A 16,458-nucleotide genomic window follows, 5' to 3' on the forward strand; every position below is an offset into this window, starting at 1 on the left:
CTCTTCTGGGCTTCAGGCCTGAGGAAGCCTCAGCATTTCCAGCTATCTGGTAAGGGTGAGATAATAGAGGTTTTGTTTTTATAGTTTCATGTTCCTTTATTGCTATTGTTATTCATTAGGTGATTTGGTTTCAGTTGTGAGTCTTGCCAAAAATCAAAAATCTATGCTGAAAGTAGGGGCATGTACAGGTTTATCATGATTGTAATTGTGTTACAGGTGGCTGATGTTTCATAAACCCTTCTCTGTTTTAAATGGAAACTTTGGTTTTTCCTCTCTCAGCTTTTGTTGCAAATTGCTGATTCATGTCATACATGCTGTGCTTGGTGTTCAGGGAGGTGGCTTTCTCCCATCTTTGTGTGGTGGTAATGAATATAGGCAAAGCATGGTCTTTATAATTTGGTATAGCACGTTTTCTTGAACACCTGCTATTTGCAAGATTGAAAAGCATCTTTTCTAAAGACAGTCTCCAAAGTCTGTTCTGCAGTGATGTAACTAAAGCTATTCCAGGACCAGTGACTGTTTTTTTTTTTTTAAAGATTTTATTTATTTATTTGAGAGAGAGAGACACAGCGAGAGAGGGAACACAAGCAGGGGGAGTGGGAGAAGGAGAAGCAGGCTTCCCGTGGAACAGGGAGGCCGACGCGGGGCTCGATCCCAGGACCCTGGGATCATGACCCGAGCCGAAGGCAGACGCTTAACGACTCAGCCACCCAGGCGCCCCTGGGACCAGTGACTGTTAATGACATCTGTAGTAACTTTGTGTAGTTTGTTCATGTTTATAAAAGTATCAGGTTAGGGCGCCTGGGTGGCTCAGTCTGTTGAGCGTCTGCCTTTGGCTCGTGTCGTGGTCCCAGGGTCCTGGGATCGAATTCAGCGTTGGGCTCTCTGCTCAGCGGGGAGCCTGTTTCTCCCTCTCCCTCTGTCTGCCACTCTCCCTGCTTGTGCGCTGTCAAATAAATAAAAATAAAAGTAAATCTTTATAAAAATATCAGTTCAGAGTGCCCAAGTATAATAACTTCTCCATACACTGTGGTAAGAGACAGTATTTTAAAAAGCATGGGGGGAAAAAAGCAAAAATAAAAGCATGGGGCAAGCCCTCAAGAAGCTTATAGTTAACATAATGTGGTTTATTGTGGTTAATGTATCAGATGTTTTTCTAGTACTTTGTTATTATGCAGAGGGTTGTGTAGGGCTCACACTCTACAGTTAGACCCAAGTTCAGATCCAAGACTGCCACTTGGTAGCTATGAGATCTCAACCTCTTTAAGTTTCTCAAGGAATAGTAGTATTACCATAGGATGGTAGTAAGGATAAAATACAGAAATGCACGTAAAGAAGTTACTAGAATGCTGGCACAGAGTAAGAACTCACCGTTAGGTGTTTTAGATTTTTTTATTATCCTGTGATTTTCTTTTTTAATTGTAGGAGTAGGGATAATAATGTTTTTCTTAAATTCATTAAACAATTACTAAATGGCTACTATGTGCTGATCACTTTTAGGGAAATGAAAGTAGTTGAAAATATATAACTCAAAGCTCAAAAGAACTTAGGGCTTTTGAATAAAAATTAAAAATAAGCAAATACTTATATTGGATTACTAAGTTCCAGGCGTTCTTCAGTTTTTATAACTATGTGCTCTAAGGTAGTTACTGTTGATTTCATCATTTTGCAGATAAGGGAACTTAAGTAGGGAGAAGATACGTGATTTGCTCAAGATCTTTCAGCCAGTGAGGGATGGAACCAGCTCTCACAAGTAAGCTGTTGGATTCTGAGACCACAGTCTTTCATCAGTGCACTGTCCTGCCTACAGAGACAAGACTGGCACATGGGAAAGAGTCAGGGCCTGTGTAAGTGTCAGTGTAATGGGTCCAGATTATAAGAGGTGTAAGAGTTAGGAGAGGAATCAGTAAAGGCTGGAATGTTCAGGGAGTGCAGTTTCCCTCATCCTTGCCAACACCTGTTGTTTCCTGTGTTGTTAATTTTAGCCATCCTGACAGGTGTGAGATGGTATCTCATTGTGGTTTTGATTTGTATTTCCTTGATGATGAGTGATGTTGAGCATCTTTTCATGTATCTGTTAGCCATCTGGATGTCTTCTTTGGAAAAATGTCTTCATGTCTTCTGCCCATTTCTTAACTGGGTTATTTGTTTTCTGGGTGTTGAGTTTGGTAAGTTCTTAATAGATTTTGGATACTAACCCTTTATCAATATGTCATTTGCAAATATCTTCTCCCATTCTTTAACTGCCTTTTAGTTTTGTTGATTGTTTCCTTCACTGTGCAGAAGCTTTTTATCTTGATGAAGTCCTAATAGTTTTTTTGCTTTTGTTTCCCTTGCCTGTGGTGATGTGTCTAATAAGAAGTTGCTACAGCCAAGGTCAGAGAGGTTGCTGCCTGTGTTCTCCTCTAGGATTTTGATGGTTTCCTGTCTCACACTAAAGTCTTTCATCCATTTTGAATTTATTTTTGTGTATGGTTTAAAAAAGTGGACCAGTTTCGGGGCACTTGGGTGGCTCAGTTGGTTAAGTATCTGCCTTCGGCGTAGCCCATGATCTCAGGGTCCTGGGATCCAGCGCTGTGTTGGGCTCCCTGCCTAGCAGGGTGTCTGCTTCTCCCTCTTCCTCTGCTCTTTCCCTCTGCTCTCTCCCTCTGCTCTTTCCCTCTGATCCTCTCCCTGCTCCTCTCCCTGCCTGAGCTCTCTCTCCAGCTTTCTTTTGACATCCATTAACATGATAGGTGGTGCTCCATCTCCTCACTTTCAATTTGCAGGTGTCTTTAAATCTAAAATGAGTCTCTTGTAGGCAGCATGTAGGTAGATCTGTTTTTTTATCTATTAAGATCCCATTGTTAAGTAATCTCTACACCAAATGTGGGGCTTGAACTCAACCCCACGATCAACAGTCACATTCTCCATTAACTGAGCCAGCCAGGCGCCCCACCAACAGACCATTATTATACCTCACAAATGTAACAGTATTTCCTTAAAATCATCTAATTCATATTTAAATTTCCCAGTTTGTTTTATTTATTTTTTAAAAAGATTATTTATTTATTTGACAGAGACAAAGCGAGAGAAGGAACACAAGCAGGGGGAGTGGGAGAGGACCCTGTGATCATGACCCAAGTCGAAGGCAGATGCTTAACGACTGAGCCACCCAGGCACCCCTCCCAGTTTGTTTTAAAGATAGGTTTTTATAGCTGATTTGGTGCATTATGTTGGATAAGGCTGTTCCACCCCCAGCACAGAACTGAGGCAGGGCTTGATCTTAGAACTGTGAGATCATGACCTGGTCCGAAATCAAGAGTACTACGCTTAACCAACTAAGTCACCCAGGTGACCCTCCTGAGTGTTTGCTAACAGTCCTTGCACCATTCTCTTTCTTTCTCTTCTTGTTGATTAGCTTGTTTTGTTGTCGTTGATTACTTTTTTTATTGATGATTCATTGGGGACTTGACTGATGCTTTTGAAGTCTTTAATTCCTTTCGCTCTTTTCCTATTTCTTGTAAACTGATAAGTCAGATCTAGAGTCTTGATTAAATTCAGGTTTTTTGTTTGTTTTTTGTTTTTTAAAATCAACCATATTCTATAGGTTGTGGTTAGTACTTCTGTTTGCATTACAGGAGGAGGCATATGTCTGGATTATTCACAGGATTTAGATAGTGTCAACCTGATAATGTTCATTATAAAGTTCCTCATCATCCTTTCACTTTATTTTGTAAACTTTTTAGCATCCATTAATTATGCATTATTGCCTAGATTCGTTTCATTAGAGGTTGCACAATGGTGGTTTTCTAATTTTATCATTCTTTTTGTGTTTATGAACTAAAATTGTTCTAAAAATCAAGAAAAAAAACCTTACCCTCATCATTCATTTGGTTACCCTGCAGTATTTGGTATAAGCTGGTCAAAACATGTTTGATGTACTTACCCATTCTTTATCAATTTTCAAAATAGTGAGTTGGTCTTAGCAATCTGCAATGGTGATCAGTAAACGATTTATTTGTTTCCTTTTATTATTCAGTCACTCATTTGTATATATTTGATATGTTTCAATCCATGGATGTCATGAGTATTTTTGATGCTCAGAAATGCTTCAAGTTGACTTTTGTCTCTTTTGATGTGATACTTTCATTCTTTCAGTAAATGGGATTTAAATCTTGGCTTAATTAACTTGAGTGCCCATGTTCTTCCCACTGTTATTGTTATGCTTTCTTGAAGGAAGCTCTCAAGGAAGTCTTCAAGGCGCAGTTGAGGGGTACATTTGTTGGAATAGGGGTTTGATTCCAGGAGTGTCAACATTTGTATGAACATAGTTCTAACAGCAGGTTGATAGCCTTTGTGGTACAAAGGCCTAGGCAATACAGTAATAGGACAAGTAAAGGCCAGAAACATGGCACAAAGACCCTTGCCAGCTGGGTTGAGGGATTTGGTGTTTTTAATTCTCAGGTGGTGGGTCATGAGACTATAAGTTCAAGATATTTTGTACATGAGAATGATAAATTTTTTTTTTTTTTTTTTTTTTTTAAAGATCTTATTTATTTATTTGACAGAGAGAGACACAGCGAGAGAGGGAACACAAGCAGGGGGAGAGGGAGAAGCAGGCTTCCCGCCGAGCAGGAAGCCCGATGCGGGGCTCGATCCCAGGACTCTGGGATCATGACCTGAGCCGAAGGCAGATGCTTAACGACTGAGCCACCCAGGCGCCCCTAATTTTTTTTTTTTTAAAGATTTTATTTATTTGACAGAGAGACAGCAAGAGAGCGAACACAAGCAGGGGGAGTGGGAGATGGAGAAGCAGGCTTCCCACCGAGCAGGGAGCCCGATGCGGGGCTCGATCCCAGGACCCCGGGATCATGACCTGAGCTGAAGGCAGATGCTTAACGACTGAGCCACCCAGGCGCCCGAGATTGATAAATTAAAAAAAAAAAAAGTGCACATCTGGAGGGGGGAGGGGTTAGAGGGAGAGGGAGAGAAGCTCAAGCAGACTCCTCGCTGAGCATGGAGCCCGACACAGGGCTTGATCGGATGACCCCAAGATCATGATCTGAGCCGAAATCAAGAGTTGGATAGATGCTCAACCAACTGAGCCACCCAGGCGCCCAGATAGAAAATTATATTTGAAAGAAGGCCCTCTTGACTGCTGTTTTCATTGGAGTTTGCAGAGAAGAACTCAGCCAAAGAAGCCAATATTATTTTTTTTTTATTATTTAAGTAAAATCTGGAGACAGTCACCTCTTGAGTGGTTAACTGAATTTCTTAGAAACCTCTAATCTTTAAATCTTTCATTTTTCACATGTGATATACTTTTGTTGAATTTGAGTTAGTGCAGTGTGTGTATTTATATATATATATATAAAATGCATGTAATGATAACCGAAAGTGTTTTTAAGTAATTTATTTCTGGTGGCTTAATCTTTAATTAGCCACCTTATTATTGGCTATATTGAAATCCAAAGACTAATTATGGATTGGTGGGCTTTATCATATTTTAGTATAAGATTTGGCTAATTTTCTGTTTCACTAAGTTTTACTTAATTTCTAGGGCCGCATGGTTATGAATGTGCTTCAGTTTCATAATGCCTCCTGCTATGGCAGACATCCTTGACATCTGGGCAGTGGATTCACAGTTAGCATCTGATGGCTCCATACCTGTGGATTTCCTTTTGCCCACTGGGATTTATATTCAGTTGGAGGTTCCACGGGAAGCTACCATTTCCTATATTAAACAGGTATGTTAATAGGTGGAATTTTTATAAATGTAGCTTACTGTATCACTTAGGGGAAGATGTTATTCTATTACAGAAAATTTTATTAATGTAAATCGTATGGTCAATTTGAGGGAAAATGAACCTTTAGGTCCCTACATTTTAAAGATTTGATACATGCTTTGTCTTTTGTAGATGTATAAAAGGTAATTCTCACTCTCACTTTTAATCCATATGTGATACCTGAATTAAGAAAAATTATGTTAGTGTGAAATGTTTATTCAGGTGGTTTAAAGGAATTTGACATTGTCAAAGTTTAGAGTTTAAATCTTTTTAAATACTATCTTTGAACTTGTCATACTTTTTCTGTATGTGATTTTTGGTTGGTTTTTTCTTCTCTCCTTTTCCTTCCTCTTCTTCCCTCCATACCCCCACTACTTTTCATGGTGATTATGTGGAAGAAAAAGTTTTCCCCCAGTAGTGAATAACATGCCCTCCTTTGGAAGCCAATTCTTTTTTTTTTTTTTAAGTTTTAATTTAAATTCTAGTTAGTTAATGTACAGTGTAATATTAGTTTCAGGTGTACAATATAGTGATGCAACAGTTGCATACAACACCCTGTGCTCATCACTACAAGTGCACTCTGTACTCCTTAATCCCCATCACCTATTTCACCCATCACCCCCAGCCATCTCCCTTCTAGTAACCATCAGTTTGGAAGCAACTACTTTTACATAACAAGGCTTGCTTCTTTTGTTGGATTATTTTTTCACATGAATTGGCGAGTGGTATTGATTTGTGAGTACTATGAAATGTAAATGAAATTATTTTGCTAAACTTTCTCGTTTTCCAAATAGCTGAACCCAATATGAAAATCAGGGGCTATGATATTTTTAAGAAAAAGTATTTATGACAAGCCATTTTAAAGTTCTTGACTTTGGACAGCCTCTTAACTCTTTTCCAAGCTGCTTCTTTCGGGAGACATGAGAATTCTAAAACTGCATGATCCCTGAAGTAGGAAAAAAAAAAAAAAAGAAAATTATTTTAGGTGTCCCAAGGTTCAGAGAGTACTTTTTTTTATAGTCACCAGTGACAAGTATGGATGTCTGTGGCTGCACCTGAAACTGGATTAACCATTCATGCCCTCCATTCTTTTATTTATTTATTTATTTATTTTTTCTTTTTTAAGGTGCTTTTTTTTTTTTTTTTAATTCCCTCCATTCTTTTAATTGTAAAACATACACAACGTGAAGTTACCATAAGAATAATTTTTTAGGTGCATAATTCTGTGGTATTAAGTACATTCACAGTATTGCCCAACCATCAGCCCTATACAAAACACAAACTCTCTTCTCATTAAATAATAAACTTTTTTTTTTTTTTTTAAAGATTTTATTTATTTATTTGAGAGAGAGAGAATGAGAGACAGAGAGCATGAGAGGGAGGAGAGTCAGAGGGAGAAGCAGACTCCCCGCTGAGCAGGGAGCCCGATGCGGGACTCGATCCCGGGACTCCAGGATCATGACCTGAGCCGAAGGCAGTCGCTTAACCAACTGAGCCACCCAGGCGCCCCTAAACTTTCTTTTCCAAGTCCCTGTGGTAGTCCCTATTCTAGTTTCTGTCTCTAGGAATTTGTCTATTGCAGCTACCTTATAAAAGTGGAATCACACAATAGTTGTCCTTTTGTGTCTGACTTATTTTACCTACCATAATATTTTCAAAGGTCATCCATATTGTAATATGAATCCAAATTTCATTCCTTTTTAACACTTAGTAATATTCCATTGTTAGGATATGCTGCATTTTGTTTATCTGTTCATCTCTTGATAGGTATTTTTGTTGTATCAGTCTTTTGGCCGTTGTGAATAATGCTACTATGAACATTGGTGTACAGGTATCTGTTTGAGTCCCTGCTTTCAATTTTTTTGGGTATATGTCTGCTTCTTCTGACAGGGCAATGTTAATTAATGAAGATAACCCTGGTGAATAGAAAAGAATGCAGGAAAAATAATATAAATTTTGTAAGGGGGTAATGGTACATACTTTGAATTTTCTATTTTTTTCTAATTAGAAGTTATTTATGTTCATAAGGTAAATATGGACATCTTCATAGATACTTTAAAAAAAATTGAAGTAGAGTTGACATACAATATTATATTACTTTCAGGTGTACAAACTAGTGATTCAACAGTTATATACATTATGAAATGTTCACCATGATATGTGTAGTTACCGTCTGTCACTATACGAAGTTATTCCAGTATTATTGACTGTATTCTTTCTGCTGTACTTTTCATCTCTATGATTTATTTATTTTATAACTGGTATTTTGACCTCTTAATCCCCTTCACCTGTTTCACCTTTCCCCCATCCTCCTCTCCTCTGGCAACCATTAGTTTATTCTTTGTATTTATTAGTTTCTGTTTTTGTTTGTTTCGTTTTTTAGATTCTACATATAAGTGAAATCATATGGTATTTGTCTTTCTCTGACTTTTTTACTTAACATAAGGGTAGGGTTTTTTTTTTTTTTTTTTGTATTTGTAAATGGCATTGTTTTCATTTCTCTGTTAGTGTATAGAAACAGTAGGTTTTTGTATATTTTGTATTCTGCAACTTTATGGAATTCATTTATTCTAATATTTTTTTGTGGAATCTTTAGGGTTTTTTATATACAGTATCATGTCTTCTGCAAATAGTGACAATTTTACTTCTTCCTTAACAATTTGGATGCCTTTTCTTTTTGTCTGATTGCTGTGACTGGGTCTTCTAGTACTATATGTTGAATAAAGGTATGGAGAGTAGACATTTTTGTCTTGTTCCTGATCTTAGAGCAAAAGCTTTCAGCTTTTCACCTTAAGTATGTTAGCCATGGGTTTGTCATAGATGGCTTTATTATGTTGAAGTGTATTTTCTCTGTTCCCACCTTTTTGAGAGTTTTTATCATGAACAAATTTAGAATTTGTCAAATGCTTTTTCTGCATCTACTGAGATGATCAGATGGTTTTTATCTTTCATTTTGTAAATGGTATTATATCATGTTGATTGATTTGTGGATAATGAACCATCTTTGCATCCCTGAAATATTTCCCACCTGATTGTGGTGAATGATCCTTCTAATGTCTTGTTGAATTTGCATTGCTAATATTTTGTTGAAGATTTTTGCACCTATGTTCATTGGTCATACTGGTATGTAATTTTCTTTTTTTTGTAGTGTCCTTGTCTGGTTTTGGTATCAGAGTAATGCTGGCCTTGTAGAATGAATTTGGAAGCATTCCTTCCTCTTCTTTTTTCTGGATAAGTTTGAAAAGGATTGAAGGGTGCCTGGGTGGCTCAGTCAGTTAAGTTTCTGACTCTTGGGGCACCTGGGTGGCTCAGTCGTTAAGCATCTGCCTTCGGCTCAGGTCATGATCCCAGGGTCCTGGGATTGAGCCCCACATTGGGCTCCCTGCTCGGCGGGGAGACTGCTTCTCCCTCTCCCACTCTCCCTGCTTGTGTTCCCTCTCTCACTGTGTCTCTCTCTGTCAAATAAATAAATAAAATCTTAAAAAAAAAAAAAGTGTCTGACTCTTGATTTGGCCACAGGTCATGATTCAGGGTTGTGAGGTCGGGCCCTGCGCTCATCTCTCTCCCTCTCCCTGTGCTTCTTTCCTCACTTGCAGGCTCGTGTGTGCAGTCTCTATCAAATAAATAAATAAATGAAATCTTTGGAAAAAAAAGAAAAGGATTGATATTCTTTTTTTTTTTTTTTTTCCTGGAGAGGGAGAGTCATAGGCAGGTTCAGTGCCCAGCAAGGAGCCTGTGGCGGGGCTTGATCTCACGACCCTGAGATCATGACCTGAGCCAAAATCAAGAGTTGGATGCTACTCCTGAGTGAGCCACTCTGGCACCCTGATATTCATTCTTTTTTTTTTTTTTTTAAAGATTTTATTTATTTATTTGAGAGAGAAAGAATGAGACAGAGAGAGAGCATGAGAGGGGGGAGGGTCATAGGGAGAAGCAGACTCCCTGATGAGCAGGGAGCCTGATGCGGGACTCGATATTGCGCCTCCAGGATCATGACCTGAGCTGAAGGCAGACGCTTAACCAGCTGAGTGACCCAGGCACCCCCGATATTCATTCTTTTTTGAACGTTTGGTGGAATTCACCAATGCAGCCATCTGGTTCTAGACTTTTTTTTTTTAAGATTTTATTTATTTATTTGACAGAGAGAGAGAGTGAGAGAACACAAGCAGGGGGAGTGGCAGAGGGAGAGGGAGGAGCAGGCTCCCGCCGAGCAGGGAGCCTGATGGGGGTTGGGGGGGCTTCAATCCCAGGACCCTGGGATCATGACCTAAGCCCAAAGCAGATGCTTAGCCGACTGAGCCACCCACGTGCCCCTAGATTTTTTTTTGTTGCAAGTTTTTTTTATTAATGATTCAGTTTCATTATTGGTAATCAGTCTGTTCAGAGTATCTGCTTCTTTCTGATTCAGTCTTGGAAGTTTGTATGTTTCCAGGAATTTATCTATTTCTTTTGGTTTTATAGTTTGTTGGCATATAATTTTTTATAGTAGTCTCTTAAAATCTTTTGTATTTCTGTGGTGTCAGTTGTAACTTCTCTTTCATTTCTGATTTTGAGTCCTCTCTCTCTTTCTTAATGAGTCTGGCAGATATTCACTTAATAATTTTGTTTATTTAAGTGCATTTTTTTGTGCATTATACTATTACTTAGAAAAAAATGGGTTAATACTATTTGTATTCTCTTGTAAGTTGGTATTTTTTTAAAAAAACCTTATTATATTTTGGACAACTTTTCATGTTACCGTGTATTTTTATTTTCACAAATTTGTAATACTTTATAATTGATTTAGCCAATCTTTTATTGCTAAACATTTAGCTTGTCCTATGTTTTTGAGTTTTATAAAGAGTGCTGCAGTGAGTATCCTTGTAGATGTATCTTTGTACACTTGAACAAATTTTTCTGTTCCACAAAGTATCTTATTTTTTTTCCTGCAGATGTTATGGAAACAAGTTCACAATTACCCAATGTTTAACCTCCTTATGGAAATTGACTCCTATATGTTTGCATGTGTGAATCAAACTGCTGTATATGAGGAACTTGAAGATGAAACAAGAAGACTCTGTGATGTCAGACCTTTTCTTCCAGTTCTCAAATTAGTGACAAGAAGTTGTGACCCAGGGGAAAAATTAGACTCAAAAATTGGAGTCCTGATAGGAAAAGGTAACTTAAAAACGTCTTGGTATGAATTCTTTACATATTTGTTGTTGTATGTATAAACATGTAGTAAGTATGATCAGAGATATTGCTTTGTAGAGTGTGACTCAAGGACCAATACTTGTTTGTACATTGATAACCAGTCTGAGATAATGTAAGTGTAAAAATTGAGAGTAAATGTTTATAAATTCCTGTAGCAATGTGATAACCCCTGGGACACTATGGTAATATGTTTTGTATGTCTTTTTCTAGTGACTTATTTTTATTTGCCGAAGTATTGTTTTTTTGGCAGATTGGAAAGAAAAAAGTTGTCCCTTTGTCTTAGTTTGAGAAGCCCTTTTCTAAGAGATACATCCTCCATTTCTTTTGAACTGCTTCTACACTATACACACAATTTATTTATTTTTTTTTAAGTTTTATTTTATTACATTAGTCACCATACAATACATCATTAGTTTTTGATGTAGTGATCCACGATATAAACACAATTTATATACAACTCTCTATACCAAGACTTTAAGCTGATTGAAAAGTTTCTATAAATAACCCACATTTTTGACAATTTTACTCCTTAACTAAAATTGTCTTTAAGTAGAGATTTTTTTTTTTTTTAAAGATTTTATTTATTTATTTGACAGAGAGAGACACAGCAAGAAAGGGAACACAAATAGGGGGAGTGGGAGAGGGAGAAGCAGGCTTCCCACTGACCAGGGAGCCTGACACGGGGCTCGATCCCAGGACCCTGGGATCATGACCTGACCTGAAGGCAGACGCTTAACGACTGAGCCACCCAGGCGCCCCAGTAGAGATATTTTTGTAGGGAGTCAAGATATATTAATTCCAGGGAGAATTGTGAGTAACAAAATGTGGTAGAGGCGCTCTTGCTATAATAATGTTAGGTGTCACAGGGGCCAATGGTATATCAATATCCTGCTTTAGACAAGGTACTAGAATTAAGTACTGTAAGAGGACACTTGAAGTTTGTTTATTTATTTTGAAGTAGCAGGTTTGTGTTGTTTTCATTTTTATTTTATTTTATTTTTTAAGAGACTTGACATTTAAATACAAAACCAAACAATCCACTGGAGGTTTTTGGATTTGGATTCGCCTCTTGTATTGATTAAATTTACTCTTATAATATAGTACCATTCCATTTAGTATTATAAGTATCTTCAAGATAACCTAGTATCATCCCGTCTAAGAACCATGTCCTATAAGATTGCATTCTTTGATCTTGACCTGTAGTTATTCGGGCTAACTAATGATTACAAATGTAGGGCTACATTCTTCCCTCTGAGTATTTAGAACAGAACCTTGTTGATTTACTGAATGACAGCCTAGTATGTATTTCTTTCTCTTTTCTTTTCTCTTTTTTTAAGTAGGGTCCATGCTGGGCCTGCCAATGCCAGGTTTGAACTCACAACCCTGAGATCAAGACCTGAGCTGAGATTAAGAGTCAGATACCTAACAGACTGAGCCACCCAGGTACCCAGACAGCCTAGTATTTAAAAAGGTTTGATTACTTCAAAGGATAGCTTGTTTGCTTTAGGCAGTAATTTTTTACCCTTTCAATAAGTTTGTAATTACTTACAAGATTTTTTCTTTCTTTCTTTTTTTTGTTTTTTTAAATTCTATTTTTTTTATTTTTAAGTAATCTCCACACCCTGCGTGGGGCTTGAACTCACAACCCTGAGATCAAGAGTCGCATGCTCCACTGACTGAGCCATCCAGGAGCCCCCACAATTTTCTTACATATTAATGGCCTCACTAGAAAGCATTCCTTTCCATTTGCTAGAACTCCACAGATTTTTTTAATAAATTTTAAACTCTCCATTACAAAAAGTTTCTCCTTTGTTTGAATTGAAGAATATATGGAAAAGTAAAAAACAATAATCAATCACTTACAGTCTTATTGAAGACAAGAATATCCACTGATAATATTGAGATATAGTTCTTTCCAAGTGGCTTTGTATGTGTGTATGAAATATATAGCTTTTATGTTTCCCTGCTGATGGAAGGAAGTAGACCAGAACCACACTGATTGTTAAATATTTGATAACCCAAAAGGTTAGCACCACAGAGAGAGCTAACTTTTGTCAGGATATAGGTATCTTTTTGAGATGTACCATGTTTTCAAAACTTAGATCACTGCACTGTCTTCTAATTGTGATCTTCCAAAAATATGGGCTCATTAGCCACTGTTATCTCTACATGAGCTTGGCAGATTTAGCAAATAAAAATATACTAGATGCAAATATGGGATATACTTAATGATAAAAATCATTCATTGTTTATCTAAAATTCAAATAGAATTGGGCATGCTGTTTTTTTTATTTGGCGACCCTGACTTTACCTTGCCACAGTGCAGGGGTAATACGTATATACATATATATAAATTGAATTTTTATTTCTATAAGCAGTGTGACCATACTTCGTTCTGTATCATAAAGTTTATTATATACAGATTTTTAATGCAGTGTGCCCTGCAATTTGAATGATCAAGATGCAAGCTGTGTTTTATATTAAATTGAACAGTGTATGGGGCACCTGGGTGGCTCAGTTGGTTAAGCATCTGCCTTCGGCTCAGGTCATGATCCCAGGATCCTGGGATCAAGCCCCACATTGGGCTCCCTGCTCAGTGGGGAGCCTGCTTCTCCGCAGCTCTCCATGCTTGTGCTTGCTCTGTCTCTCTGTCAAATAAATAAGTAAAATCTTAAAAAAAATAAATTGAACAGTTTATAAACTCTAAACTATAAATTGTACTTTAGATTTTCAGCATTTCTAGAAAACCTGGTGTTAATGATCATATACACAGATTCAAGTGTTAACATGCATTTAGGAAGTTGAGTAAGTCTGTTTTAATATTTTAGAATGAATTTTCACTTTAGGTACCTAACAAGTCAGTTTTTGCAGTTGCTAATTTGTATGTGATGACTACAACCGGGACTTGGTGAGGTCATGGCTCTTGGTAAAACAATAAACAATTATTTCAATTTAACTTCAGGAACAAGTTTGCTGCCTCCTCCTCTCCAAAGAAAACAATAGAACCTTTACAGATGTAACTGCCCTGGTGGGTCTAAAAATACCTTTTCCTGAATGATGATGTGTCTGATCATTTTATTTTTTATTTACAGAGCTTCTGTTCGGCCTCTGATTATGCTCCGTAGTGAAGGTCACCCCTTCAAATACCCATTAGTAAATCTTGATCAGAGGATTTTTTTCAGCATCCTGAAAAAAAAAAAATTGGAAAACTCCCTTATTTTTTCCCTGACCTATATAAAGTTATATTTTAAAGTGAAGGAAATATAGAGTCTGCAGGATTTTAACACTATCTTTAATGTGAAGAAATTACTCACTCAATACCTTTTTTTAAGATGTTATTTATTTATTTATTTATTTAATTCAGAGAGAGAGAGAGAGAGAGAGAGAGCACACAAGCAAGGGAAGTGGCAGGGAGAGGGAGAAGCAGGCTCCCTGCTGGGAGTCAGATGTGGGGCTCAATCCCAGGACCCCGGGACCATGACCTGAGCCAAAGGCAGATGGGTAACCAACTGAACCATCCAGGCGCCCCCACTCAGTACTTTTTTTATGTGAAAAAATTATATTTGGGGCGCCTGGTTGCTCAGCTGGTTAAACATCTCACTCTTGATCTCAGCTCAGGTCTTGATCTCAGGGTCGTGAGTTCAAGCCTTGAGTTGGGCTCCATGCCGGGTGGGATTCCTACTTAAAAAAAAAATTATATTTGACTGTAAATGATAGAATATTTTTATCTTAAAATTTAAGGTTTGCTATCAAATTTTCTTATCAGAAGACATGTAGAAATTAACTAGGTTGAAAATTAAATTACTTGACCTAATTGTTTTGTTTGTTTATTTTTTAAGTAATCTCTACATCCACCGTGGGGCTTGACCTCACAACCTGGAGATTAAGAGTTGCATGCTCTTCCGATTGAGCTAGCCAGGCACCCCCCTAATTTCTTATTTTTGGCGAAGTTTCTATTTTTAAGAAATCTTTGTAATGGTTTCTAAATTCAAGTTTTATTTATTTATTTTTAAAGTAGATTCTCAGAGATTGAGATTCAGTGAGTCTGGGATGAATTAAAGAAATCTGTACTTTTCAGTTGGTTCTAACAGTTATGTGAGCAAAGCTTCTTATTTATAATATATTGAAAAAATGACCAAAGCAGTAGCAATTGCAATTCAACAGTATATATCAAGTGTTTTTAATTGGGACTACAGCAGTGAACTCGGGTGATAATTATGGTGTTTGTCTGCTTGGAGCTCACAGTGCTGTAGGAAATAGGGATCAGTAAATAGACAATTACAATACAGTGTGTAAACTGCTATAAGTCAAGGACGTAAAATCAACTGAGAGAGGGTTGGCCTTATAGAAGACACACAACTAAACTGTGCCTTCAGTGCTGATGACTAGTTGAACAGGTAGAAGGAGTTGGAAGAAGGATAATCAAATGGGAATGGCATGTGTGAAGAATGGCCTATTCAAGGAATAAAAGTAATTGGTTATGGTTTGCGTCAAGGGACAGCTAGGACAAGCAGGAAGATGAGAGAGGCAACCAGCTTCAGAGTGTGTGGAGCCATTCAGGCCATATTAAGAATTAGAGACTGATTCCTAAGAGCAATTGGGAAGCTATCGAAGGGATTTAAGTGGTGGAGTAACATGATCAGATTACATTTATAAAGATTATTCAAATTGTAAAATGAGAATGGATCAGAAAGATTAAGACTGGGAATAGAGAAATTAGTGAAAAACTGATGTAATAATCCAGGGGAGGGATGGTGATGGCCAGGATTAAATTAATGGCTGCAGGAACTAGGAGTAGACAGAGTTGAGAAACATTTAGAAAGTAGATTAGATAGGGGCACCTGGGTGGCTCAGTTGTTGGGCATCTGCCTTCGGTTCGGGTCATGATCCCGGGGTCCTGGGATCGAGCCCCACGTTGGGCTCCCTGTTCGGCGGGAAGCCTGCTTCTCCCTTTCCCACTCCCCCTGCTTGTGTTCCTGCTCTCGCTCTCTCTCTGTCAAATAAATAAATAAAATCTTTAAAAAAAAAAAGAAAGTAGATTAGATAGACTTTTAGTAGATAAAGGGAGATAAAGAGTGTGATTTTTGTTAAATGTATTAGGTACTCATTCTCCTTTCCTTACCTGTAATACCTATGTCTGTGGGTAGAAATAGTTTCAACAGTGCTAGGGAAGAGGCTCCAAAATGCCTCAGCTAGTCTGCATAAGTTACACTTCCTTCATAGCTGATTTAGAGTATGTATTTCCATTCCAGATCTAAAACTACCCAGGAAATCATAATATACCCTCAAGATTTTAACTTTGTTGTATTATGCAACTTAAACATTTTTATTTTTCTATATTTAATGCCACAATTGATTCTAATATTTATTTATTAAAGATTTTTATTTATTTGAGGGGGGAGGGGTAGAGCAAGAGGGAGAAAGTCTTTTTTTTTTTTTTTTTTTAAGATTTTTTATTCATTTGTGAGAGAGAGAGTGATCATAAGCAGGGGGAAAG

General features: G+C 37.5%; 1 protein-coding gene across 7 annotated transcripts in view; it reads left to right on the plus strand.

The window, feature by feature from the left end:
* Positions 1–16,458, plus strand: part of PIK3CB (phosphatidylinositol-4,5-bisphosphate 3-kinase catalytic subunit beta) — a 199,595-nt gene that overhangs the window by 77,397 nt on the left and 105,740 nt on the right. For 5 of the 7 annotated variants that reach the window (XM_032408604.1, XM_032408606.1, XM_032408602.1 and 2 more), the window contains 2 exons: positions 5,543–5,729; positions 10,700–10,925. In XM_032408604.1, coding sequence (XP_032264495.1) covers positions 5,559–5,729; positions 10,700–10,925 — 397 coding nt within the window. In that variant the 5' untranslated portion in view covers positions 5,543–5,558. Of the gene's footprint in view, positions 1–970; positions 1,754–1,799; positions 1,848–5,542; positions 5,730–10,699; positions 10,926–16,458 lie in introns of those variants that run through there. The other 2 variants (XM_032408608.1, XM_032408607.1) reach the window with 2 other exon arrangements.

Source organism: Phoca vitulina, unplaced genomic scaffold, assembly GCF_004348235.1.
Source record: "Phoca vitulina isolate PV1807 unplaced genomic scaffold, GSC_HSeal_1.0 scaffold10, whole genome shotgun sequence".
Lineage (NCBI taxonomy): Eukaryota > Metazoa > Chordata > Mammalia > Carnivora > Phocidae > Phoca > Phoca vitulina.